This window comes from Nicotiana sylvestris, chromosome 3 (genome assembly GCF_000393655.2).
Source record: "Nicotiana sylvestris chromosome 3, ASM39365v2, whole genome shotgun sequence".
In the NCBI taxonomy this organism is placed as follows: domain Eukaryota; kingdom Viridiplantae; phylum Streptophyta; class Magnoliopsida; order Solanales; family Solanaceae; genus Nicotiana; species Nicotiana sylvestris.
The window spans coordinates 219,636,793-219,664,621 of NC_091059.1; the positions used below are offsets into that span (position 1 = coordinate 219,636,793).

The 27,829-nt window shown below is 37.7% G+C and overlaps 1 protein-coding gene across 1 annotated transcript; it reads left to right on the forward strand.

Annotated features, from left to right (window-relative positions):
- The first annotated feature begins 5,496 nt into the window (after nucleotides 1–5,496).
- LOC138888695 (putative WEB family protein At1g65010, chloroplastic) lies at nucleotides 5,497–20,369 on the forward strand. The gene is made up of 7 exons (XM_070170607.1): nucleotides 5,497–5,820; nucleotides 6,277–6,335; nucleotides 9,922–10,338; nucleotides 14,390–14,756; nucleotides 15,213–15,271; nucleotides 18,858–19,357; nucleotides 20,320–20,369. The coding sequence occupies exons 1-7, from the start codon at nucleotides 5,497–5,499 to the stop codon at nucleotides 20,367–20,369; spliced, it is 1,776 nt and encodes a 591-aa protein (XP_070026708.1).
- The last annotated feature ends 7,460 nt before the right edge of the window (nucleotides 20,370–27,829 follow it).

A 27,829-nucleotide genomic window follows, 5' to 3' on the forward strand; every position in this document is an offset into this window, starting at 1 on the left:
CAAACTAGATGAGATAATAACAGGTAATGTGGAGTCAGGTCCCAGAAATTCATACCTGAGGTGGGCTGGCAATGGTTTTAACTCCAGCTTTGGTGGTTCTTCAATGGATGGCTTAGCTGGAGGAGTTTCTCTCTTTTCTAAGTGCAAGGGCTCAAACTCTAGATTTCTCTCCCAGAACCCTCTACCTTCCAATGCCAACACCCATTCCGCCAAATCCTCACCATTCACTTCATCTAAGTTCATCAAACATGCATCAAGGGGGTCCTTAATTGTCAACACCTCATCATCAGACTCTACAATTACATCTACGACATCAATAAGAGAGCAATTGGTGAACTCGCTTGGTCGCCTCATAGACTTCTGCACATTGAATGTTATTTCCTCATCATTGAGTCTCATTTTGAGCTCCCCAGTTTCACAGTCAATCAGAGCTCTCCCCGTGGCCAAGAATGGTCTTCCTAAGATTATAGGAATCTCTTCATCCACTTTGCAATCCAAGATTACAAAATCTGCAGGGAACACAAATTTCCCCACCTCAATAAGCACATCATCAAGGATACCGAATGGACGCTTCACAGTCCTGTCGGCCAGCTACAACAACATGGAGGTGGGTCTAGCTCTCCCAATGCCCAACCTCTTATAGATAGACAAGGGCATAAGATTAATGCTGGCCCCTAAATCACAGAGCGCCTTAGCAAAGGCGAAATTCCCAATAGTGCATGGAATTGTAAAGCTACCTGGATCAGACAGCTTTTCAGCAATATGTCTCGTCACCACTGCACTACAGGTCTGAGTAAGTGTAACCGTAGCCAAGTCTTGAAAGCCAAAATGCCCCTCAGGCCCACGTCCCTGAATCGGGTGAAATTTACATTTTCAGAAATCTCGTACTCTCACGAGTCCACATGCGTCCACACTATGTGTTTGCATGCAACCTCACGCGACCGCACTACTTTGGCTCCTCACACTTCGCGATCGCGAGCCAATCCTAGCGATCGCATAGAACAAATTCTGCCGCCTCACCAACAACCCTATGCGATCACAACCCCACTATTGCGATCACATATAAGGAAACCAGATATCAGCAATTCAACAATTCCAACAAGTTCCAAAATGACCCGTTGAGCATCCGAAACACACTTGAGGCCCCTGGGACCTCAACCAAACCTACCAACATATCCCATAACTTCATTCAAACTTGTTCCAACCTTTGGAACGCTCAAAACAACATCAAAACACCTATTTTTCATCGGATTCAAGCCTAAGAATTCCCAAAACTCTAAAAATACGCTTTCGATCAAAAAGTCTATCAAACCTCGTCCGAATGACCTGAAATTTTGCACACACGTCACATTTAACTCTACGGAGCTACTCCAACTTTCGGGATTCCATTCCGACCCTCGGATCAAAATCTCACTATCGAACACGAAACTTCAAAAATTCAACTTTCGGCATTTCAAGTCTATATTAGCTACGGACCTCCAAAACACAATCTGAACATGCACCTAAGCCCTAAATCACCCAACAAAGCTAACGGAACCATCGGAATTCCATTTCGAGGCCGTCTTCACACTGTTCTGACTACAGTCAACTTTCCGACACTTAATCTCTCATTTAGGGACTTAGTGTCCCAAAACTCTCCGAAACTCAAATTTAAGAGATTAAGGGTGAAAAATTGGAAAATTAGGACTTGAAATTGGATGGTTAAAATTGGAGATTTAAAGGGCCATTTGAGGTCCGATTTTGATTTTCTTGGTATGTATAGACTCGTGGGAGGATAAGGATTCTAGTGTTGTGATTTTTATCGGATTCCGAGACGTGGGTCCAAGGGTCAGGTTTGACCAATTTCGAGATTTTGAGTTTAATTTGATAATTTTCGGGTGGGCATTGCCCCTTTGACTTTTATTGATGTTATGATTTTGATTTTGGATAGATTCGGAAAGATTTGAGGGCGAGTCGAGAGGCAAGGGCATCGTGGAATAGAATTTCTTCCGGGTTGAGGTAAGTAACGATTGTAAATCTAGACCTGAGGGTATGAAACCCCAAAATCTTGTACTGTTTTGATAAATGAGGTGACACAATTCTAGGTGACGGGCATTTAGGCGTGCACCCATAGGGATTGTGACTTGGACCATCCCGTGGCGAATGTAGAGTTGCATATTTTGATAAACTTTGTATAATATCCATGTGTTTTAGAAATAAATCTGTTAACTCGGGCTGAATGCCATGTTTGGGGCCACATGCCGAACTGTTTGGACCCTTAGGAGTATTTTACTACTTTCCTCACACTGTATTGATTTGAAAGCATATCCTCAGTCATGATTTTTACCTGTTTGTTGTTTGATTCAGTTTCATCATTCTACTTTCAAATATATGAAAACTGTTTGGGTTGAGTTCCCTGATTTTTACTGAAATGTCCGAGTGGCTGTGAGGTTAATGACTGAGAGAGAGAGGTCGAGGATCTGATGGTAAGGATTATATATATTTATGGTCTACGTTGCACACCCAATGATATATATATATATATATATATATATATATATATATATATATATATATCGAGCTGCACGTCGCAGCGATAGTTATATATATGGATCGGCCTGCACGCCGCAACGATATGTTGGATCGGCCTGTGTGCCGCAGCGATATAGCGCTTGGGCTGAAGGAGCCCCTTCGGAGTCTGCACACCTCCAGTGAGCGCAATCGACTATATATATTTATGGATCGGGTTGCACGCCTCAACGGTTATTATTATGAGATATCTACTGAGCGGGAGTGCTGAGTGTGAGTACTGATTGACGAGAGCGGAGTCACGAGTGACCGAGAGGCTTTCCCGAGGGGCTATACTTATGAGTGATACTTTGCCCGAGGGGCTTGTTTATGAGATTTCTGTTTTCACTCTTCTTTTATATTGAGCTTCTATTGAAAAATATTGAACAAATGCTTTAAAGGATTTTCGTTGCACCTGGAGTTTTTACGAGATATTTGGTAATTGAACTACAGATTTTGACTTTGATAATTTTGTTGAGGTTCTTGATAAAGTATGTATATGATTTTAAATGCTCGTCACTGCACTCAGCCTTTATTTACTTTGGTTACTTACTGAGTTGGCGTATTCACCTTACTCTCTATACCTTGTGTGCAGATCCAGGTGCCAAAGCATTAGAGTGAGAGCTTTCAGCAGCTTCTGAGTATTTTCGGAGACAACAAGGTAGTTGCACGATGTTCGCAGCCCTGTCTTTCTCCTTCCTATCATAGTACTTTATATTTTAGACTTATCTTGTATTAAGCAGACACTGTTGAGTTGTACTTAGTGGCTCATGACTAGTGACACCAGGATCGGGCTGAGTTGATGTACTTACGTATTTGTTTTTTTCCTGCATATTTGATATATATTAAAATGAAAGATTAGAGATTATATCTGAATAGAAAATGAATTTACAAAAGACCTTTATATTGTTCGTGTTGATTCGGCTGGCCTAGTTGTACGATAGGCGCCATCACGATCAGGGTGTTTGGGGTCGTGACAGGTGCGGACGGAGATGAACTGATGAAGTACTCTACATCTTTATTAATTATTTGACGTACGTAAAATATCTTGATATTAAACTTTCTTCAGAGATCACACCAAACCCTCTCTTTTGTAAACTGATGATAGGCTATAATTACGTATTTTAGTCGATTATTACACTCTAATTTACTGCACTTTAGTTGAGTTTGCGCTTTAATCGCTAGTGTTTTGCACTAATTATGTGTTTTATGCCTTGTAGGTATGATTCCGAGCTATATAGATGTTATGTAATGGATTTAAGTGGTTTGGAGCTTTGAAGTCTGAGTAATAGCTCAAGGAATTAAGCCGGGATTGCGTTCGGGGATCAACGGATGATAAAACAACAAAACGAAAACTCGAAGAGGCATATTGCGTACTGTCTAGTAAAATAAACATAACTTTTTTCTAAAAACTCCATTTGGGCTCCATAATATATGGTTGGAAATATAACTCAAAGGGCTACAACTTTCATGTTTTACGTTTTTCCAAATTCCAAAGGGAACAGGGTGAAAAACCGCGGATTTGGCGCGACCGCGGCAGAACCGCGGTGAGGGCTGCTCGCAGACAATTGAAGCAGCAGAGGCCATGTTTTAAGCCCTAAACCCTATATTAAACCAAGGAAGTCGGCCAAGAAAGGTATTAGACATATTTTTGACATAGATTTGACCTAAGGAGGCAAAGACACAATAGGAGCAAGGCTTGGGAATTCTTCTACAAGTTTTTCCTTCCTCTTCCTATTTTTCATTGTTGGTTATGACTTTTAGTATCGTAGTTTTACATACTATTATGAATAGCTAATTTGTTATCTAGAGTTTTGATAGAACCTTTTGTAGGATAAATTCTTGTTATGTTTTTATATAATTGAGCCATAGTTTTTCTCTGTTTGTTCAACTACGTTCTTATTGTAGTTAATTGAAGAGCTCTCAATTAGCTGTGCCTATTTAGTATGCATAACTCGGGAGAGAGTGCACATTTAGGTAATTGTTGAACAACACCACTCCCAGAGTATATGAGGGATCAATAACCGAGGGTTTAAAGGCGGGATTAGGGATAACGAAGCCTTGGGTGCGATCTGAAGTGAGCTGTATCAAAAGCCAGCTAGCGTAGCTCGGGAGAGTGCGTCTAGTAAATTGTCGTGATTACTCGGGAGAGATTTATGGTAATAAGAGTGCTCATGATCGGTAGAGAATACTTAGGCGAAATTATAGAAGACATAGCGGGAAGGATTCCGACAATTGGGGAAATCATAACTCTAGACCTCCTTAATCTTGTCTCTAACTCTTAGTATCTTTAGTTGTTAATTTATTATTTTAATTTGTTAATCAATTAGTTAAACACAAGAATCTAAATATCTATAAGTTAGAAACTGTTCAAGCTTGTCTTCTTGGTGATAGTGAATAGCTGTAGTTAAGCCTTAGTTCTCTGTGGGATTCGACTCCGGACTTGTAAACCGGATTATATTTGCAACGACCGCATTGTCCTTTTTATAAGGCATAGTTGGGCGTGATCAAATTTTGGCGCCGTTGCCGGGGAACTAATGGTGTAGCTGTAGGTGTACATATTGCTAGGTTTCAAGTTTGAACTTTTATTTTTATTTTTTGTATTTGATTTTTTTTTGTTTTACTTGTTGATTTAAAAAAAACATGGCATCATTGAATTATGAAATTTTTGATGTTGGTAAATCTACTTATAATCCTCCTTACGAATATTGTGATGAAAACTACCCTTGGCAAAATTATCAAAATATTTCCGAGAGCGAGTTATGTGCACCAACTCAATCTTATGTGTGTAATGTGTGTGATATGTGTGGTGGTCAAGATGGTCACTTTCATGGTTGTGCTTATATTTCTTATCTTCCCCCAACCCCTTATTATGATGATTTTACGTTTTCTTGTGAGGATAACAGGAACAAAGAACCTAGGGAAGCGAACCTAAAGAAGATCGAAGATATGTTAAAGTGCATTATAGAACAACAAAGTAAAATACAGCTGCAGGTAGAAAGACAAGATGAAACTATTCGCAACTTAGAGGCTCAAGTGAGTCAACTAGTTGAAGCTTTCAATGCTCAATATGTCAATATTATGGATAGTAGCCAGGGGCAATTTGCATTAGAGACGGAAATTGAGGTGCCAATGGAGGGATCCAAAGTAGAACCCCAACACTCTAACCATCTATATTTTGAGGATGGCGATGTCGTAGAGGAGATACTAGAGTCAACCAAGGATATTGAGGACACATATTTAGTTGACTCTATTGTCATTAGTGTTGAGAATGTAGACTGTCCCAATGTTCATGTAGTTGAGCGCATTGGTCCTCACTCCAGGCATTTTTCCACATTGTGTTTAGATGATGATATGAAAATAGAGTCGTCCGAACCACTTGAGGAGTCAAGGAATGAGGAACAAAGTGCTTACATTCTGGAATTCTTCTTTCCAAAAAGTCGGGATTACACACCTCATCTAAAGGCCAAGAAGTACAGAATACTACATTATTTTATTGGGCCAGTCAGATTCGTTCCACCGCCCCATGACCATAATCATAAGCTTGAATCAAAATTTGGGGTTCAATTCATAAGCTCGAGGTGGAGGCAAAAAGTGATCAGTGTCGTGCCGCGACGTTAAATCATGCGCTTGTTGTGAGGCAACCTAACTCTATTGCTTTCTTTTATTTATTTTTTTATTTTTTTTAATTGTATTATTTTTGTAGTGTCAATTTTTTTTATTTTCTAGGAGCATGGAAAGCAAAGGTATTGGAAGGATGCAACAGCAAACCAAATGGTTGAAACTAAGTATGAGGTACCCGCACAAAGGACCAAGCTTGGGAGACGTCTGAGTACCCCATGAGCTGTTAATGTTTCGGCCTTTGGTCTACCAGGGAGTCTCTTTTACCCTTTTTATTAGTTATGGTGTGCATTGGGAACAATGCACAATTTTAAGTGTGGGGTGAGAAGATTGTCTGGGTGACTTTCTATGCTATTTTAGTTGTGTTAGTTTAATTGAACAATTTTTTTTAAATAGAAAAGATTGGACTTTTCCCGACGATGGATCTATTAGACAATTTTCTTGAGGGATTTAAGTCTAAAGAAAAAGTACAAAAAGATTTTCTTTTGTTAGGTAGTGTAATAATTACCCCTTGGTTTTTCTTTAAACCACGGTTCTTTTCCAAGGGTTTTATTTGAACCGGGTGTAGTTACTTTTTTTTTGGGAGTAGGAGCCATTATGTTGTGTTTTGAAGTGAAACAATATCTCTTGACTTTGTTATGCCTTGAGAATAGTGAGTACTTTGGTTGTGACGCTTAGACTCAGTTTTTGACTCTTGTATAGTACCTTAAATTGTATGATCTTAACTTTGCTTAACTGCTTTGACTAGAGTGTCTTGATGATCCAATCTTGAGTGAGTCATGTGCCATGTGTGCGTGAGGGTTGTTGTATTCTGTGCATTGCATTTGATGCCTAGAACTTGCCCCGTGTGTTTGCAAAGCGAAATAGTAGTTTTGTTCAGTCTTGGAAGTAATATAGGCATTTCTTTGTTGAGCCAGATATCTATATTTTACCCGCCTAATTGTTATGTATCGTAGTTAACCCCTTTGAGCCTGTAATCCTGTTTCTTTGGCAACCACATTACAAGCCTTACCCATTTGTTTGAATTAACCATCTTTTGAACTTTTTCACCTCTCATGAGCACTTGAATTGTTATGAACTTTATAAAAGTTAAAGTGTGGGGTGGTTGGTTTGGCTTTTGAGTGGAACTAATGAAATAAGGAGAAAGGTGCACTATTTCTAAAAAAATGTAAGAGCCACTTGAATTGAAAAAGAAAGAAAAGAAAAAAAAGAGTTGTATTGTTGTGAAGAATATTTCTTGTGGCGGTGACTTTTGATGTAATTGTGCTTAAAGAAGTATGGAGTTAATATACATTGATATGAAGGTGGAGTTTTGGTTTGACATAAGTGGGGTTTTAAATATTAAAGTGTATGTATTAAAGTGCTTGGGGAGGTGTAGTCACTCTTATATCCAAATGTATCTTACCCGTCCCTCAGCCTACATTACAACCAAATAAAGTCCTAATTGATCCAAGATTGAATGAGCTTGATTAGTGAAGTAGTACACTACGGGCAAGCTTATGGTGCATCTTTTGTGGCATATGAATGTTATTTCTGAGAGTGAGTGAATTCTTTCTTATCTTGAGTTCCTAAGTGTTCTTAAATTTTATTGTGTGGAACTACTCTCTTTTGTTGTGTGAGGGCACTTGATTCATGAAGGAAAGGTAATGTCAGTGACCTCTATGTTAGAGTAAGTAGGTGAATTGTGAATAATGCGTGGTACTTATGAGTCAAATCTTGAGGTGAAGATGTTACGCTTTTGTGCTTAGTCTATTTTAAATACTCTTGGTGTGATGAGTTAGGAGAATTATTTAAAAAGGTCGTGTCTATAAAAAAAAGTGTAGTTTGATTGCTCGAGGACGAGCAATGGTTTAAGTGTGGGGTGTTGATGATAGGCTATAATTACGTATTTTAGTCGATTATTACACCCTAATTTACTGCACTTTAGTTGAGTTTGCGCTTTAATCGCTAGTGTTTTGCACTAATTGTGTGTTTTATGCCTTGTAGGTATGATTCCGAGCTATATAAATGTTATGTAATGAATTTAAGTGGTTTGGAGCTTTGAAATCTGATTAATAGCTCAAGGAATTAAGCCGGGATCGCGTCCGGGGATCAACGGATGATAAAACAACAAAACGAAAACTCGAAGAGGCATATTGCGCACTATCTAGTAAAATAAACATAACTTTTTTCTAAAAACTCCATTTGGGATCCATAATATATGGTTGGAAAGATAACGCAAAGGGTTACAACTTTCAAGTTTTACGTTTTTCCAAATTCCAAAGGAAACAGGGTGAAACACCGCGGATTTGGCGCGACCGCGGCAGAACCGCGTTGAGGGCTGCTCGCAGACAATTGAAGCAGCAGAGGCCATGTTTGACCGCGGTTTGACCGCGACCGCGGTAGAACCGCGGAAGGAGGCGGAAATTTCAGGGACTAAAGTGCAAAACACGGGATTTTAAGCCCTAAACCCTATATTAAACCAAGGAAGTCGGCCAAGAAAGGTATTAGACATATTTTTGACATAGATTTGACCTAAGGAGGCAAAGACACAATAGGAGCAAGGCTTGGGAATTCTTCTACAAGTTTTTCCTTCCTCTTCCTATTTTTCATTGTTGGTTATGACTTTTAGTATCGTAGTTTTACATACTATTATGAATAGCTAATTTGTTATCTAGAGTTTTGATAGAACCTTTTGTAGGATAAATTCTTGTTATGTTTTTATATAATTGAGCCATAGTTTTTCTCTGTTTGTTCAACTACGTTCTTATTGTAGTTAATTGAAGAGCTCTCAATTAGCTGTGCCTATTTAGTATGCATAACTCGGGAGAGAGTGCACATTTAGGTAATTGTTGAACAACACCACTCCCAGAGTATATAAGGGATCAATAACCGAGGGTTTAAAGGCGGGATTAGGGATAACGAAGCCTTGGGTGCGATATGAAGTGAGCTGTATCAAAAGCCAGCTAGCGTAGCTCGGGAGAGTGCGTCTAGTAAATTATCGTGATTACTCGGGAGAGATTTACGGTAATAAGAGTGCTCATGATCGGTAGAGAATACTTAGGCGAAATTATAGAAGACATAGCGGGAAGGATTCCGACAATTGGGGAAATCATAACTCTAGACCTCCTTAATCTTGTCTCTAACTCTTAGTATCTTTAGTTGTTAATTTATTATTTTAATTTGTTAATCAATTAGTTAAACACAAGAATCTAAATATCTATAAGTTAGGAACTGTTCAAGCTTGTCTTCTTGGTGATAGTGAACAACTGTAGTTAAGCCTTAGTTCTCTGTGGGATTCGACTCCGGACTTGTAAACCGGATTATATTTGCAACGACCGCATTGTCCTTTTTATAAGGCATAGTTGGGCGTGATCAAATTTTGGCACCGTTGCCGGGGAACTAATGGTGTAGCTGTAGGTGTACATATTGCTAGGTTTCAAGTTTGAACTTTTATTTTTATTTTTTGTATTTGATTTTTTTTTGTTTTACTTGTTGATTTAAAAAAAACATGGCATCATTGAATTATGAAATTTTTGATGTTGGTAATTCTACTTTTAATCCTCCTTACGAATATTGTGATGAAAACTACCCTTGGCAAAATTATCAAAATATTCCCGAGAGCGAGTTATGTGCACCAACTCAATCTTATGTGTGGAATGTGTGTGATATGTGTGGTGGTCAAGATGGTCACTTTCATGGTTGTGCTTATATTTCTTATCTTCCCCCAACCCCTTATTATGATGATTTTACGTTTTCTTGTGAGGATAACAGGAACAAAGAACCTAGGGAAGCGGACCTAAAGAAGATCGAAGATATGTTAAAGTGCATTATAGAACAACAAAGTAAAATACAGCTGCAGGTAGAAAGACAAGATGAAACTATTCGCAACTTAGAGGCTCAAGTGAGTCAACTAGTTGAAGCTTTCAATGCTCAATATGTCAATATTATGGATAGTAGCCAGGGACAATTTGCATTAGAGACGGAAATTGAGGTGCCAATGGAGGGATCCAAAGTAGAACCCCAACACTCTAACCATCTATATTTTGAGGATGGCGATGTCGTAGAGGAGATACTAGAGTCAACCAAGGATATTGAGGACACATATTTAGTTGACTCTATTGTCATTAGTGTTAAGAATGTAGACTGTCCCAATGTTCATGTAGTTGAGCGCATTGGTCCTCACTCCAGGCATTTTTCCACATTGTGTTTAGATGATGATATGAAAATAGAGTCGTCCGAACCACTTGAGGAGTCAAGGAATGAGGAACAAAGTGCTTACATTCTGGAATTCTTCTTTCCAAAAAGTCGGGATTACACACCTCATCTAAAGGCCAAGAAGTACAGAATACTACATTATTTTATTGGGCCAGTCAGATTCGTTCCACCGCCCCATGACCATAATCATAAGCTTGAATCAAAATTTGGGGTTCAATTCATAAGCTCGAGGTGGAGGCAAAAAGTGATCAGTGTCGTGCCGCGACGTTAAATCATGCGCTTGTTGTGAGGCAACCTAACTCTATTGCTTTCTTTTATTTATTTTTTTATTTTTTTTAATTGTATTATTTTTGTGGTGTCAATTTTTTTTATTTTCTAGGAGCATGGAAAGCAAAGGTATTGGAAGGATGCAACAGCAAACCAAATGGTTGAAACTAAGTATGAGGTACCCGCACAAAGGACCAAGCTTGGGAGACGTCTGAGTACCCCATGAGCTGTTAATGTTTCGGCCTTTGGTCTACCAGGGAGTCTCTTTTACCCTTTTTATTAGTTATGGTGTGCATTGGGAACAATGCACAATTTTAAGTGTGGGGTGAGAAGATTGTCTGGGTGACTTTCTATGCTATTTTAGTTGTGTTAGTTTAATTGAACAATTTTTTTTAAATAGAAAAGATTGGACTTTTCCCGACGATGGATCTATTAGACAATTTTCTTGAGGGATTTAAGTCTAAAGAAAAAGTACAAAAAGATTTTCTTTTGTTAGGTAGTGTAATAATTACCCCTTGGTTTTTCTTTAAACCACGGTTCTTTTCCAAGGGTTTTATTTGAACCGGGTGTAGTTACTTTTTTTTTGGGAGTAGGAGCCATTATGTTGTGTTTTGAAGTGAAACAATATCTCTTGACTTTGTTATGCCTTGAGAATAGTGAGTACTTTGGTTGTGACGCTTAGGCTCAGTTTTTGACTCTTGTATAGTACCTTAAATTGTATGATCTTAACTTTGCTTAACTGCTTTGACTAGAGTGTCTTGATGATCCAATCTTGAGTGAGTCATGTGCCATGTGTGCGTGAGGGTTGTTGTATTCTGTGCATTGCATTTGATGCCTAGAACTTGCCCCGTGTGTTTGCAAAGCGAAATAGTAGTTTTGTTCAGTCTTGGAAGTAATATAGGCATTTCTTTGTTGAGCCAGATATCTATATTTTACCCGCCTAATTGTTATGTATCGTAGTTAACCCCTTTGAGCCTGTAATCCTGTTTCTTTGGCAACCACATTACAAGCCTTACCCATTTGTTTGAATTAACCATCTTTTGAACTTTTTCACCTCTCATGAGCACTTGAATTGTTATGAACTTTATAAAAGTTAAAGTGTGGGGTGGTTGGTTTGGCTTTTGAGTGGAACTAATGAAATAAGGAGAAAGGTGCACTATTTCTAAAAAAATGTAAGAGCCACTTGAATTGAAAAAGAAAGAAAAGAAAAAAAAGAGTTGTATTGTTGTGAAGAATATTTCTTGTGGCGGTGACTTTTGATGTAATTGTGCTTAAAGAAGTATGGAGTTAATATACATTGATATGAAGGTGGAGTTTTGGTTTGACATAAGTGGGGTTTTAAATATTAAAGTGTATGTATTAAAGTGCTTGGGGAGGTGTAGTCACTCTTATATCCAAATGTATCTTACCCGTCCCTCAGCCTACATTACAACCAAATAAAGTCCTAATTGATCCAAGATTGAATGAGCTTGATTAGTGAAGTAGTACACTACGGGCAAGCTTATGGTGCATCTTTTGTGGCATATGAATGTTATTTCTGAGAGTGAGTGAATTCTTTCTTATCTTGAGTTCCTAAGTGTTCTTAAATTTTATTGTGTGGAACTACTCTCTTTTGTTGTGTGAGGGCACTTGATTCATGAAGGAAAGGTAATGTCAGTGACCTCTATGTTAGAGTAAGTAGGTGAATTGTGAATAATGCGTGGTACTTATGAGTCAAATCTTGAGGTGAAGATGTTACGCTTTTGTGCTTAGTCTATTTTAAATACTCTTGGTGTGATGAGTTAGGAGAATTATTTAAAAAGGTCGTGTCTATAAAAAAAAATGTAGTTTGATTGCTCGAGGACGAGCAATGGTTTAAGTGTGGGGTGTTGATGATAGGCTATAATTACGTATTTTAGTCGATTATTACACCCTAATTTACTGCACTTTAGTTGAGTTTGCGCTTTAATCGCTAGTGTTTTGCACTAATTGTGTGTTTTATGCCTTGTAGGTATGATTCCGAGCTATATAAATGTTATGTAATGAATTTAAGTGGTTTGGAGCTTTGAAATCTGATTAATAGCTCAAGGAATTAAGCCGGGATCGCGTTCGGGGATCAACGGATGATAAAACAACAAAACGAAAACTCGAAGAGGCATATTGCGCACTATCTAGTAAAATAAACATAACTTTTTTCTAAAAACTCCATTTGGGATCCATAATATATGGTTGGAAAGATAACGCAAAGGGTTACAACTTTCAAGTTTTACGTTTTTCCAAATTCCAAAGGAAACAGGGTGAAACATCGCGGATTTGGCGCGACCGCGGCAGAACCGCGTTGAGGGCTGCTCGCAGACAATTGAAGCAGCAGAGGCCATGTTTGACCGCGGTTTGACCGCGACCGCGGTAGAACCGCGGAAGGAGGCGGAAATTTCAGGGACTAAAGTGCAAAACACGGGATTTTAAGCCCTAAACCCTATATTAAACCAAGGAAGTCGGCCAAGAAAGGTATTAGACATATTTTTGACATAGATTTGACCTAAGGAGGCAAAGACACAATAGGAGCAAGGCTTGGGAATTCTTCTACAAGTTTTTCCTTCCTCTTCCTATTTTTCATTGTTGGTTATGACTTTTAGTATCGTAGTTTTACATACTATTATGAATAGCTAATTTGTTATCTAGAGTTTTGATAGAACCTTTTGTAGGATAAATTCTTGTTATGTTTTTATATAATTGAGCCATAGTTTTTCTCTGTTTGTTCAACTACGTTCTTATTGTAGTTAATTGAAGAGCTCTCAATTAGCTGTGCCTATTTAGTATACATAACTCGGGAGAGAGTGCACATTTAGGTAATTGTTGAACAACACCACTCCCAGAGTATATAAGGGATCAATAACCGAGGGTTTAAAGGCGGGATTAGGGATAACGAAGCCTTGGGTGCGATATGAAGTGAGCTGTATCAAAAGCCAGCTAGCGTAGCTCGGGAGAGTGCGTCTAGTAAATTATCGTGATTACTCGGGAGAGATTTACGGTAATAAGAGTGCTCATGATCGGTAGAGAATACTTAGGCGAAATTATAGAAGACATAGCGGGAAGGATTCCGACAATTGGGGAAATCATAACTCTAGACCTCCTTAATCTTGTCTCTAACTCTTAGTATCTTTAGTTGTTAATTTATTATTTTAATTTGTTAATCAATTAGTTAAACACAAGAATCTAAATATCTATAAGTTAGGAACTGTTCAAGCTTGTCTTCTTGGTGATAGTGAACAGCTGTAGTTAAGCCTTAGTTCTCTGTGGGATTCGACTCCGGACTTGTAAACTGGATTATATTTGCAACGACCGCATTGTCCTTTTTATAAGGCATAGTTGGGCGTGATCAAATTTTGGCACCGTTGCCGGGGAACTAATGGTGTAGCTGTAGGTGTACATATTGCTAGGTTTCAAGTTTGAACTTTTATTTTTATTTTTTGTATTTGATTTTTTTTTGTTTTACTTGTTGATTTAAAAAAAACATGGCATCATTGAATTATGAAATTTTTGATGTTGGTAATTCTACTTTTAATCCTCCTTACGAATATTGTGATGAAAACTACCCTTGGCAAAATTATCAAAATATTCCCGAGAGCGAGTTATGTGCACCAACTCAATCTTATGTGTGGAATGTGTGTGATATGTGTGGTGGTCAAGATGGTCACTTTCATGGTTGTGCTTATATTTCTTATCTTCCCCCAACCCCTTATTATGATGATTTTACGTTTTCTTGTGAGGATAACAGGAACAAAGAACCTAGGGAAGCGGACCTAAAGAAGATCGAAGATATGTTAAAGTGCATTATAGAACAACAAAGTAAAATACAGCTGCAGGTAGAAAGACAAGATGAAACTATTCGCAACTTAGAGGCTCAAGTGAGTCAACTAGTTGAAGCTTTCAATGCTCAATATGTCAATATTATGGATAGTAGCCAGGGGCAATTTGCATTAGAGACGGAAATTGAGGTGCCAATGGAGGGATCCAAAGTAGAACCCCAACACTCTAACCATCTATATTTTGAGGATGGCGATGTCGTAGAGGAGATACTAGAGTCAACCAAGGATATTGAGGACACATATTTAGTTGACTCTATTGTCATTAGTGTTGAGAATGTAGACTGTCTCAATGTTCATGTAGTTGAGCGCATTGGTCCTCACTCCAGGCATTTTTCCACATTGTGTTTAGATGATGATATGAAAATAGAGTCGTCCGAACCACTTGAGGAGTCAAGGAATGAGGAACAAAGTGCTTACATTCTGGAATTCTTCTTTCCAAAAAGTCAGGATTACACACCTCATCTAAAGGCCAAGAAGTACAGAATACTACATTATTTTATTGGGCCAGTCAGATTCGTTCCACCGCCCCATGACCATAATCATAAGCTTGAATCAAAATTTGGGGTTCAATTCATAAGCTCGAGGTGGAGGCAAAAAGTGATCAGTGTCGTGCCGCGACGTTAAATCATGCGCTTGTTGGGAGGCAACCTAACTCTATTGCTTTCTTTTATTTATTTTTTTATTTTTTTTAATTGTATTATTTTTGTAGTGTCAATTTTTTTTATTTTCTAGGAGCATGGAAAGCAAAGGTATTGGAAGGATGCAACAGCAAACCAAATGGTTGAAACTAAGTATGAGGTACCCGCACAAAGGACCAAGCTTGGGAGACGTCTGAGTACCCCATGAGCTGTTAATGTTTCGGCCTTTGGTCTACCAGGGAGTCTCTTTTACCCTTTTTATTAGTTATGGTGTGCATTGGGAACAATGCACAATTTTAAGTGTGGGGTGAGAAGATTGTCTGGGTGACTTTCTATGCTATTTTAGTTGTGTTAGTTTAATTGAACAATTTTTTTTAAATAGAAAAGATTGGACTTTTCCCGACGATGGATCTATTAGACAATTTTCTTGAGGGATTTAAGTCTAAAGAAAAAGTACAAAAAGATTTTCTTTTGTTAGGTAGTGTAATAATTACCCCTTGGTTTTTCTTTAAACCACGGTTCTTTTCCAAGGGTTTTATTTGAACCGGGTGTAGTTACTTTTTTTTTGGGAGTAGGAGCCATTATGTTGTGTTTTGAAGTGAAACAATATCTCTTGACTTTGTTATGCCTTGAGAATAGTGAGTACTTTGGTTGTGACGCTTAGGCTCAGTTTTTGACTCTTGTATAGTACCTTAAATTGTATGATCTTAACTTTGCTTAACTGCTTTGACTAGAGTGTCTTGATGATCCAATCTTGAGTGAGTCATGTGCCATGTGTGCGTGAGGGTTGTTGTATTCTGTGCATTGCATTTGATGCCTAGAACTTGCCCCGTGTGTTTGCAAAGCGAAATAGTAGTTTTGTTCAGTCTTGGAAGTAATATAGGCATTTCTTTGTTGAGCCAGATATCTATATTTTACCCGCCTAATTGTTATGTATCGTAGTTAACCCATTTGAGCCTGTAATCCTGTTTCTTTGGCAACCACATTACAAGCCTTACCCATTTGTTTGAATTAACCATCTTTTGAACTTTTTCACCTCTCATGAGCACTTGAATTGTTATGAACTTTATAAAAGTTAAAGTGTGGGGTGGTTGGTTTGGCTTTTGAGTGGAACTAATGAAATAAGGAGAAAGGTGCACTATTTCTAAAAAAATGTAAGAGCCACTTGAATTGAAAAAGAAAGAAAAGAAAAAAAAGAGTTGTATTGTTGTGAAGAATATTTCTTGTGGCGGTGACTTTTGATGTAATTGTGCTTAAAGAAGTATGGAGTTAATATACATTGATATGAAGGTGGAGTTTTGGTTTGACATAAGTGGGGTTTTAAATATTAAAGTGTATGTATTAAAGTGCTTGGGGAGGTGTAGTCACTCTTATATCCAAATGTATCTTACCCGTCCCTCAGCCTACATTACAACCAAATAAAGTCCTAATTGATCCAAGATTGAATGAGCTTGATTAGTGAAGTAGTACACTACGGGCAAGCTTATGGTGCATCTTTTGTGGCATATGAATGTTATTTCTGAGAGTGAGTGAATTCTTTCTTATCTTGAGTTCCTAAGTGTTCTTAAATTTTATTGTGTGGAACTACTCTCTTTTGTTGTGTGAGGGCACTTGATTCATGAAGGAAAGGTAATGTCAGTGACCTCTATGTTAGAGTAAGTAGGTGAATTGTGAATAATGCGTGGTACTTATGAGTCAAATCTTGAGGTGAAGATGTTACACTTTTGTGCTTAGTCTATTTTAAATACTCTTGGTGTGATGAGTTAGGAGAATTATTTAAAAAGGTCGTGTCTATAAAAAAAAGTGTAGTTTGATTGCTCGAGGACGAGCAATGGTTTAAGTGTGGGGTGTTGATGATAGGCTATAATTACGTATTTTAGTCGATTATTACACCCTAATTTACTGCACTTTAGTTGAATTTGCGCTTTAATCGCTAGTGTTTTGCACTAATTGTGTGTTTTATGCCTTGTAGGTATGATTCCGAGCTATATAAATGTTTTGTAATGAATTTAAGTGGTTTGGAGCTTTGAAATCTGATTAATAGCTCAAGGAATTAAGCCGGGATCGCGTTCGGGGATCAACGGATGATAAAACAACAAAACGAAAACTCGAAGAGGCATATTGCGCACTATCTAGTAAAATAAACATAACTTTTTTCTAAAAACTCCATTTGGGATCCATAATATATGGTTGGAAAGATAACGCAAAGGGTTACAACTTTCAAGTTTTACGTTTTTCCAAATTCCAAAGGAAACAGGGTGAAACACCGCGGATTTGGCGCGACCGCGGCAGAACCGCGTTGAGGGCTGCTCGCAGACAATTGAAGCAGCAGAGGCCATGTTTGACCGCGGTTTGACCGCGACCGCGGTAGAACCGCGGAAGGAGGCGGAAATTTCAGGGACTAAAGTGCAAAACACGGGATTTTAAGCCCTAAACCCTATATTAAACCAAGGAAGTCGGCCAAGAAAGGTATTAGACATATTTTTGACATAGATTTGACCTAAGGAGGCAAAGACACAATAGGAGCAAGGCTTGGGAATTCTTCTACAAGTTTTTCCTTCCTCTTCCTATTTTTCATTGTTGGTTATGACTTTTAGTATCGTAGTTTTACATACTATTATGAATAGCTAATTTGTTATCTAGAGTTTTGATAGAACCTTTTGTAGGATAAATTCTTGTTATGTTTTTATATAATTGAGCCATAGTTTTTCTCTGTTTGTTCAACTACGTTCTTATTGTAGTTAATTGAAGAGCTCTCAATTAGCTGTGCCTATTTAGTATGCATAACTCGGGAGAGAGTGCACATTTAGGTAATTGTTGAACAACACCACTCCCAGAGTATATAAGGGATCAATAACCGAGGGTTTAAAGGCGGGATTAGGGATAACGAAGCCTTGGGTGCGATATGAAGTGAGCTGTATCAAAAGCCAGCTAGCGTAGCTCGGGAGAGTGCGTCTAGTAAATTATCGTGATTACTCGGGAGAGATTTATGGTAATAAGAGTGCTCATAATCGGTAGAGAATACTTAGGCGAAATTATAGAAGACATAGCGGGAAGGATTCCGACAATTGGGGAAATCATAACTCTAGACCTCCTTAATCTTGTCTCTAACTCTTAGTATCTTTAGTTGTTAATTTATTATTTTAATTTGTTAATCAATTAGTTAAACACAAGAATCTAAATATCTATAAGTTAGAAACTGTTCAAGCTTGTCTTCTTGGTGATAGTGAACAACTGTAGTTAAGCCTTAGTTCTCTGTGGGATTCGACTCCGGACTTGTAAACCGGATTATATTTGCAACGACCGCATTGTCCTTTTTATAAGGCATAGTTGGGCGTGATCAAATTTTGGCACCGTTGCCGGGGAACTAATGGTGTAGCTGTAGGTGTACATATTGCTAGGTTTCAAGTTTGAACTTTTATTTTTATTTTTTGTATTTGATTTTTTTTTGTTTTACTTGTTGATTTAAAAAAAACATGGCATCATTGAATTATGAAATTTTTGATGTTGGTAATTCTACTTTTAATCCTCCTTACGAATATTGTGATGAAAACTACCCTTGGCAAAATTATCAAAATATTCCCGAGAGCGAGTTATGTGCACCAACTCAATCTTATGTGTGGAATGTGTGTGATATGTGTGGTGGTCAAGATGGTCACTTTCATGGTTGTGCTTATATTTCTTATCTTCCCCCAACCCCTTATTATGATGATTTTACGTTTTCTTGTGAGGATAACAGGAACAAAGAACCTAGGGAAGCGGACCTAAAGAAGATCGAAGATATGTTAAAGTGCATTATAGAACAACAAAGTAAAATACAGCTGCAGGTAGAAAGACAAGATGAAACTATTCGCAACTTAGAGGCTCAAGTGAGTCAACTAGTTGAAGCTTTCAATGCTCAATATGTCAATATTATGGATAGTAGCCAGGGGCAATTTGCATTAGAGACGGAAATTGAGGTGCCAATGGAGGGATCCAAAGTAGAACCCCAACACTCTAACCATCTATATTTTGAGGATGGCGATGTCGTAGAGGAGATACTAGAGTCAACCAAGGATATTGAGGACACATATTTAGTTGACTCTATTGTCATTAGTGTTGAGAATGTAGACTGTCCCAATGTTCATGTAGTTGAGCGCATTGGTCCTCACTCCAGGCATTTTTCCACATTGTGTTTAGATGATGATATGAAAATAGAGTCGTCTGAACCACTTGAGGAGTCAAGGAATGAGGAACAAAGTGCTTACATTCTGGAATTCTTCTTTCCAAAAAGTCGGGATTACACACCTCATCTAAAGGCCAAGAAGTACAGAATACTACATTATTTTATTGGGCCAGTCAGATTCGTTCCACCGCCCCATGACCATAATCATAAGCTTGAATCAAAATTTGGGGTTCAATTCATAAGCTCGAGGTGGAGGCAAAAAGTGATCAGTGTCGTGCCGCGACGTTAAATCATGCGCTTGTTGGGAGGCAACCTAACTCTATTGCTTTCTTTTATTTTTTTTTTATTTTTTTTAATTGTATTATTTTTGTAGTGTCAATTTTTTTTATTTTCTAGGAGCATGGAAAGCAAAGGTATTGGAAGGATGCAACAGCAAACCAAATGGTTGAAACTAAGTGTGAGGTACCCGCACAAAGGACCAAGCTTGGGAGACGTCTGAGTACCCCATGAGCTGTTAATGTTTCGGCCTTTGGTCTACCAGGGAGTCTCTTTTACCCTTTTTATTAGTTATGGTGTGCATTGGGAACAATGCACAATTTTAAGTGTGGGGTGAGAAGATTGTCTGGGTGACTTTCTATGCTATTTTAGTTGTGTTAGTTTAATTGAACAATTTTTTTTAAATAGAAAAGATTGGACTTTTCCCGACGATGGATCTATTAGACAATTTTCTTGAGGGATTTAAGTCTAAAGAAAAAGTACAAAAAGATTTTCTTTTGTTAGGTAGTGTAATAATTACCCCTTGGTTTTTCTTTAAACCACGGTTCTTTTCCAAGGGTTTTATTTGAACCGGGTGTAGTTACTTTTTTTTTGGGAGTAGGAGCCATTATGTTGTGTTTTGAAGTAAAACAATATCTCTTGACTTTGTTATGCCTTGAGAATAGTGAGTACTTTGGTTGTGACGCTTAGGCTCAGTTTTTGACTCTTGTATAGTACCTTAAATTGTATGATCTTAACTTTGCTTAACTGCTTTGACTAGAGTGTCTTGATGATCCAATCTTGAGTGAGTCATGTGCCATGTGTGCGTGAGGGTTGTTGTATTCTGTGCATTGCATTTGATGCCTAGAACTTGTCCCGTGTGTTTGCAAAGCGAAATAGTAGTTTTGTTCAGTCTTGGAAGTAATATAGGCATTTCTTTGTTGAGCCAGATATCTATATTTTACCCGCCTAATTGTTATGTATCGTAGTTAACCCCTTTGAGCCTGTAATCCTGTTTCTTTGGCAACCACATTACAAGTCTTACCCATTTGTTTGAATTAACCATCTTTTGAACTTTTTCACCTCTCATGAGCACTTGAATTGTTATGAACTTTATAAAAGTTAAAGTGTGGGGTGGTTGGTTTGGCTTTTGAGTGGAACTAATGAAATAAGGAGAAAGGTGCACTATTTCTAAAAAAATGTAAGAGCCACTTGAATTGAAAAAGAAAGAAAAGAAAAAAAAGAGTTGTATTGTTGTGAAGAATATTTCTTGTGGCGGTGACTTTTGATGTAATTGTGCTTAAAGAAGTATGGAGTTAATATACATTGATATGAAGGTGGAGTTTTGGTTTGACATAAGTGGGGTTTTAAATATTAAAGTGTATGTATTAAAGTGCTTGGGGAGGTGTAGTCACTCTTATATCCAAATGTATCTTACCCGTCCCTCAGCCTACATTACAACCAAATAAAGTCCTAATTGATCCAAGATTGAATGAGCTTGATTAGTGAAGTAGTACACTACGGGCAAGCTTATGGTGCATCTTTTGTGGCATATGAATGTTATTTCTGAGAGTGAGTGAATTCTTTCTTATCTTGAGTTCCTAAGTGTTCTTAAATTTTATTGTGTGGAACTACTCTCTTTTGTTGTGTGAGGGCACTTGATTCATGAAGGAAAGGTAATGTCAGTGACCTCTATGTTAGAGTAAGTAGGTGAATTGTGAATAATGCGTGGTACTTATGAGTCAAATCTTGAGGTGAAGATGTTACGCTTTTGTGCTTAGTCTATTTTAAATACTCTTGGTGTGATGAGTTAGGAGAATTATTTAAAAAGGTCGTGTCTATAAAAAAAGTGTAGTTTGATTGCTCGAGGACGAGCAATGGTTTAAGTGTGGGGTGTTGATGATAGGCTATAATTACGTATTTTAGTCGATTATTACACCCTAATTTACTGCACTTTAGTTGAGTTTGCGCTTTAATCGCTAGTGTTTTGCACTAATTGTGTGTTTTATGCCTTGTAGGTATGATTCCGAGCTATATAAATGTTATGTAATGAATTTAAGTGGTTTGGAGCTTTGAAATCTGATTAATAGCTCAAGGAATTAAGCCGGGATCGCGTTCGGGGATCAACGGATGATAAAACAACAAAACGAAAACTCGAAGAGGCATATTGCGCACTATCTAGTAAAATAAACATAACTTTTTTCTAAAAACTCCATTTGGGATCCATAATATATGGTTGGAAAGATAACGCAAAGGGTTACAACTTTCAAGTTTTACGTTTTTCCAAATTCCAAAGGAAACAGGGTGAAACACCGCGGATTTGGCGCGACCGCGGCAGAACCGCGTTGAGGGCTGCTCGCAGACAATTGAAGCAGCAGAGGCCATGTTTGACCGCGGTTTGACCGCGACCGCGGTAGAACCGCGGAAGGAGGCGGAAATTTCAGGGACTAAAGTGCAAAACACGGGATTTTAAGCCCTAAACCCTATATTAAACCAAGGAAGTCGGCCAAGAAAGGTATTAGACATATTTTTGACATAGATTTGACCTAAGGAGGCAAAGACACAATAGGAGCAAGGCTTGGGAATTCTTCTACAAGTTTTTCCTTCCTCTTCCTATTTTTCATTGTTGGTTATGACTTTTAGTATCGTAGTTTTACATACTATTATGAATAGCTAATTTGTTATCTAGAGTTTTGATAGAACCTTTTGTAGGATAAATTCTTGTTATGTTTTTATATAATTGAGCCATAGTTTTTCTCTGTTTGTTCAACTACGTTCTTATTGTAGTTAATTGAAGAGCTCTCAATTAGCTGTGCCTATTTAGTATGCATAACTCGGGAGAGAGTGCACATTTAGGTAATTGTTGAACAACACCACTCCCAGAGTATATAAGGGATCAATAACCGAGGGTTTAAAGGCGGGATTAGGGATAACGAAGCCTTGGGTGCGATATGAAGTGAGCTGTATCAAAAGCCAGCTAGCGTAGCTCGGGAGAGTGCGTCTAGTAAATTATCGTGATTACTCGGGAGAGATTTACGGTAATAAGAGTGCTCATGATCGGTAGAGAATACTTAGGCGAAATTATAGAAGACATAGCGGGAAGGATTCCGACAATTGGGGAAATCATAACTCTAGACCTCCTTAATCTTGTCTCTAACTCTTAGTATCTTTAGTTGTTAATTTATTATTTTAATTTGTTAATCAATTAGTTAAACACAAGAATCTAAATATCTATAAGTTAGGAACTGTTCAAGCTTGTCTTCTTGGTGATAGTGAACAACTGTAGTTAAGCCTTAGTTCTCTGTGGGATTCGACTCCGGACTTGTAAACCGGATTATATTTGCAACGACCGCATTGTCCTTTTTATAAGGCATAGTTGGGCGTGATCAAATTTTGGCACCGTTGCCGGGGAACTAATGGTGTAGCTGTAGGTGTACATATTGCTAGGTTTCAAGTTTGAACTTTTATTTTTATTTTTTGTATTTGATTTTTTTTTGTTTTACTTGTTGATTTAAAAAAAACATGGCATCATTGAATTATGAAATTTTTGATGTTGGTAATTCTACTTTTAATCCTCCTTACGAATATTGTGATGAAAACTACCCTTGGCAAAATTATCAAAATATTCCCGAGAGCGAGTTATGTGCACCAACTCAATCTTATGTGTGGAATGTGTGTGATATGTGTGGTGGTCAAGATGGTCACTTTCATGGTTGTGCTTATATTTCTTATCTTCCCCCAACCCCTTATTATGATGATTTTACGTTTTCTTGTGAGGATAACAGGAACAAAGAACCTAGGGAAGCGGACCTAAAGAAGATCGAAGATATGTTAAAGTGCATTATAGAACAACAAAGTAAAATACAGCTGCAGGTAGAAAGACAAGATGAAACTATTCGCGACTTAGAGGCTCAAGTGAGTCAACTAGTTGAAGCTTTCAATGCTCAATATGTCAATATTATGGATAGTAGCCAAGAGCAATTTGCATTAGAGACGGAAATTGAGGTGCCAATGGAGGGATCCAAAGTAGAACCCCAACACTCTAACCATCTAGATTTTGAGGATGCCGATGTCATAGAGGAGATACTAGAGTCAACCAAGGATATTGATGACACATATTTAGTTGACTCTATTGTCATTAGTGTTGAGAATGTAGACTGTCCCAATGTTCATGTAGTTGAGCGCATTGGTCCTCACTCCAAGCATTTTTCCACATTGTGTTTAGATGATGATATGAAAATAGAGTCGTCCGAGCCACTTGAGGAGTCAAGGAATGAGGAACAAAGTGCTTACATTCTGGAATTCTTCTTTCCAGAAAGTCGGGATTACACACCTCATCTAAAGGCCAAGAAGTGCAGAATACTACATTATTTTATTGGGCCAGTCAGATTCGTTCCACCGCCCCATGACCATAATCATAAGCTTGAATCAAAATTTGGGGTTCAATTCGTAAGCTCGAGGTGGAGGCAAAAATTGATCCGTATCGTGTCGCGACGTTAAATCAAGCGCTTGTTGGGAGGCAACCTAACTCTATTGCTTTCTTTTATTTTTTTTTTATTTTTTTTAATTGTATGATTTTTGTAGTGTCAATTTTTTTTATTTTCTAGGAGCATGGAAAGCAAAGATATTGGAAGGATGCAACAGCAAACCAAATGGTTGAAACTAAGTGTGAGGTACCCGCACAAAGGACCAAGCTTGGGAGAAGTCTGAGTACCCCATGAGCTGTTAATGTTTCGGCCTTTGGTCTATCAGGGAGTCTCTTTTACCCTTTTTATTAGTTATGGTGTGCATTGGGGACAATGGACAATTTTAAGTGTGGGGTGAGAAGATTGTCTGGGTGACTTTCTATGCTATTTTAGTTGTGTTAGTTTAATTGAACAATTTTTTTTTAAATAGAAAAGATTGGACTTTTCCCGACGATGGATCTATTAGACAATTTTCTTGAGGGATTTAAGTCTAAAGAAAAAGTACAAAAAGATTTTCTTTTGTTAGGTAGTGTAATAATTACCCCTTGGTTTTTCTTTAAACCACGGTTCTTTTCCAAGGGTTTTATTTGAACCGGGTGTAGTTACTTTTTTTTTGGGAGTAGGAGCCATTATGTTGTGTTTTGAAGTGAAGCAATATCTCTTGACTTTGTTATGCCTTGAGAATAGTGAGTACTTTGGTTGTGACGCTTAGGCTCAGTTTTTGACTCTTGTAGAAGTACCTTAAATTGTATGATCTTAACTTTGCTTAACTGCTTTGACTAGAGTGTCTTGATGATCCAATCTTGAGTGAGTCATGTGCCATGTGTGCGTGAGGGTTGTTGTATTCTGTGCATTGCATTTGATGCCTAGAACTTGCCCCGTGTGTTTGCAAAGCGAAATAGTAGTTTTGTTCAGTCTTGGAAGTGATATAGGCATTTCTTTGTTGAGCCAGATATCTATATTTTATCCGCCTAATTGTTATGTATCGTAGTTAACCCCTTTGAGCCTGTAATCCTGTTTCTTTGGCAACCACATTACAAGTCTTACCCATTTGTTTGAATTAACCATCTTTTGAACTTTTTCACCTCTCATGAGCACTTGAATTGTTATGAACTTTATAAAAGTTAAAGTGTGGGGTGGTTGGTTTGGCTTTTGAGTGGAACTAATGAAATAAGGAGAAAGGTGCACTATTTCTAAAAAAATGTAAGAGCCACTTGAATTGAAAAAGAAAGAAAAGAAAAAAAAAAGTTGTATTGTTGTGAAGAATATTTCTTGTGGCGGTGACTTTTGATGTAATTGTGCTTAAAGAAGTATGGAGTTAATATACATTGATATGAAGGTGGAGTTTTGGTTTGACATAAGTTGGGTTTTAAATATTAAAGTGTATGTATTAAAGTGCTTGGGGAGGTGTAGTCACTCTTATATCTAAATGTATCTTACCCGTCCCTCAACCTACATTACAACCAAATAAAGTCCTAATTGATCCAAGATTGAATGAGCTCGATTAGTGGAGTAGTATACTACGGGCAAGCTTATGGTGCATCTTTTGTGGCATATGAATGTTATTTCTGAGAGTGAGTGAATTCTTTCTTTCTTGAGTTCCTAAGTGTTCTTAAATTTTATTGTGTGGAACTACTCTCTTTTGTTGTGTGAGGGCACTTGATTCATGAAGGAAAGGTAATGTCAGTGACCTCTATGTTAGAGTAAGTAGGTGAATTGTGAATAATGCGTGGTACTTATGAGTCAAATCTTGAGGTGAAGATGTTACGCTTTTGTGCTTAGTCTATTTTAAATACTCTTGGTGTGATGAGTTAGGAGAATTATTTTAAAAGGCCGTGTCTATAAAAAAAAATGTAGTTTGATTGTTCGAGGACGAGCAATGGTTTAAGTGTGGGGTGTTGATGATAGGCTATAATTACGTATTTTAGTCTATTATTACACTCTAATTTACTGCATTTTAGTTGAGTTTGCGCTTTAATCGCTAGTGTTTTGCACTAATTGTGTGTTTTATGCCTTGTAGGTATGATTCCGAGATATATAGATGTTATGTAATGAATTTAAGTGGTTTGGAGCTTTGAAGTCTGAGTAATAGCTCAAGGAATTAAGCCGGGATCGCGTTCGGGGATCAACGGATGATAAAACAACAAAACGGAAACTCGAAGAGGCATATTGCGCACTGTCTAGTAAAATAAACATAACCTTTTGCTAAAAACTCCATTTGGGCTCCATAATATATGGTTGGAAAGATAACTCAACGGGTTACAACTTTCATGTTTTACGTTTTTCCAAATTCCAAAGGGAACAGGGTGAAAAACCGCGGATTTGGCGCGACCGCGGCAGAACCGCGTTGAGGGCTGCTCGCAGACAATTGAAGCAGCAGAGGCCATGTTTGACCGCGGTTTGACCGCGACCGCGGTAGAACCGCGGCAGGAGGCGGAAATTTCAGGGACTAAAGTGCAAAACACGGGATTTTAAGCCCTAAACCCTATATTAAACCAAGGAAGTCGGCCAAGAAAGGTATTAGACATATTTTTGACATAGATTTGACCTAAGGAGGCAAAGACACAATAGGAGCAAGGCTTGGGAATTCTTCTACAAGTTTTTCCTTCCTCTTCCTATTTTTCATTGTTGGTTATGACTTTTAGTATCGTAGTTTTACATACTATTATGAATAGCTAATTTGTTATCTAGAGTTTTGATAGAACCTTTTGTAGGATAAATTCTTGTTATGTTTTTATATAATTGAGCCATAGTTTTTCTCTGTTTGTTCAACTACGTTCTTATTGTAGTTAATTGAAGAGCTCTCAATTAGCTGTGCCTATTTAGTATGCATAACTCGGGAGAGAGTGCACATTTAGGTAATTGTTGAACAACACCACTCCCAGAGTATATAAGGGATCAATAACCGAGGGTTTAAAGGCGGGATTAGGGATAACGAAGCCTTGGGTGCGATATGAAGTGAGCTGTATCAAAAGCCAGCTAGCGTAGCTCAGGAGAGTGCGTCTAGTAAATTATCGTGATTACTCGGGAGAGATTTACGGTAATAAGAGTGCTCATGATCGGTAGAGAATACTTAGGCGAAATTATAGAAGACATAGCGGGAAGGATTCCGACAATTGGGGAAATCATAACTCTAGACCTCCTTAATCTTGTCTCTAACTCTTAGTATCTTTAGTTGTTAATTTATTATTTTAATTTGTTAATCAATTAGTTAAACACAAGAATCTAAATATCTATAAGTTAGAAACTGTTCAAGCTTGTCTTCTTGGTGATAGTGAACAGTTGTAGCTAAGCCTTAGTTCTCTGTGGGATTCGACTCTGAACTTGTAAACCGGATTATATTTGCAACGACCGCATTGTCCTTTTTATAAGGCATAGTTGGGCGTGATCATAAACTAAACTGATGATACAACACCATGCCCAAACATTGTATGGTGGTTTAATTAAAAAAAACATTTAATCATAATTTTTTTTAATAAGCTGTTGAATTTTTGAAATTTTCATTTGATCAAGATAACAGTTGTGGCGGAGCTAGATTTTTTTCCAAGGAAATTAAAAAAAAAATATTACACCTGAAATTTTAACCTGTGATTTTATGCACTTAAGCATACACATTGCATATTATACAGAAGAAAGAAAAGAATTCACACCTGATGTTAAGATTAAATCAATAAACTCTTTCGTACGCACCTTTTTATATATATATCACTAACCATGGGTAATTAATGTATACTCTCACCTCAATCTAACACTTAATTATCATAACAAACTATTGTAAGTTGATGTAAACACGATTTGTAAATAAGTTTGTTTTTAACCATTGAC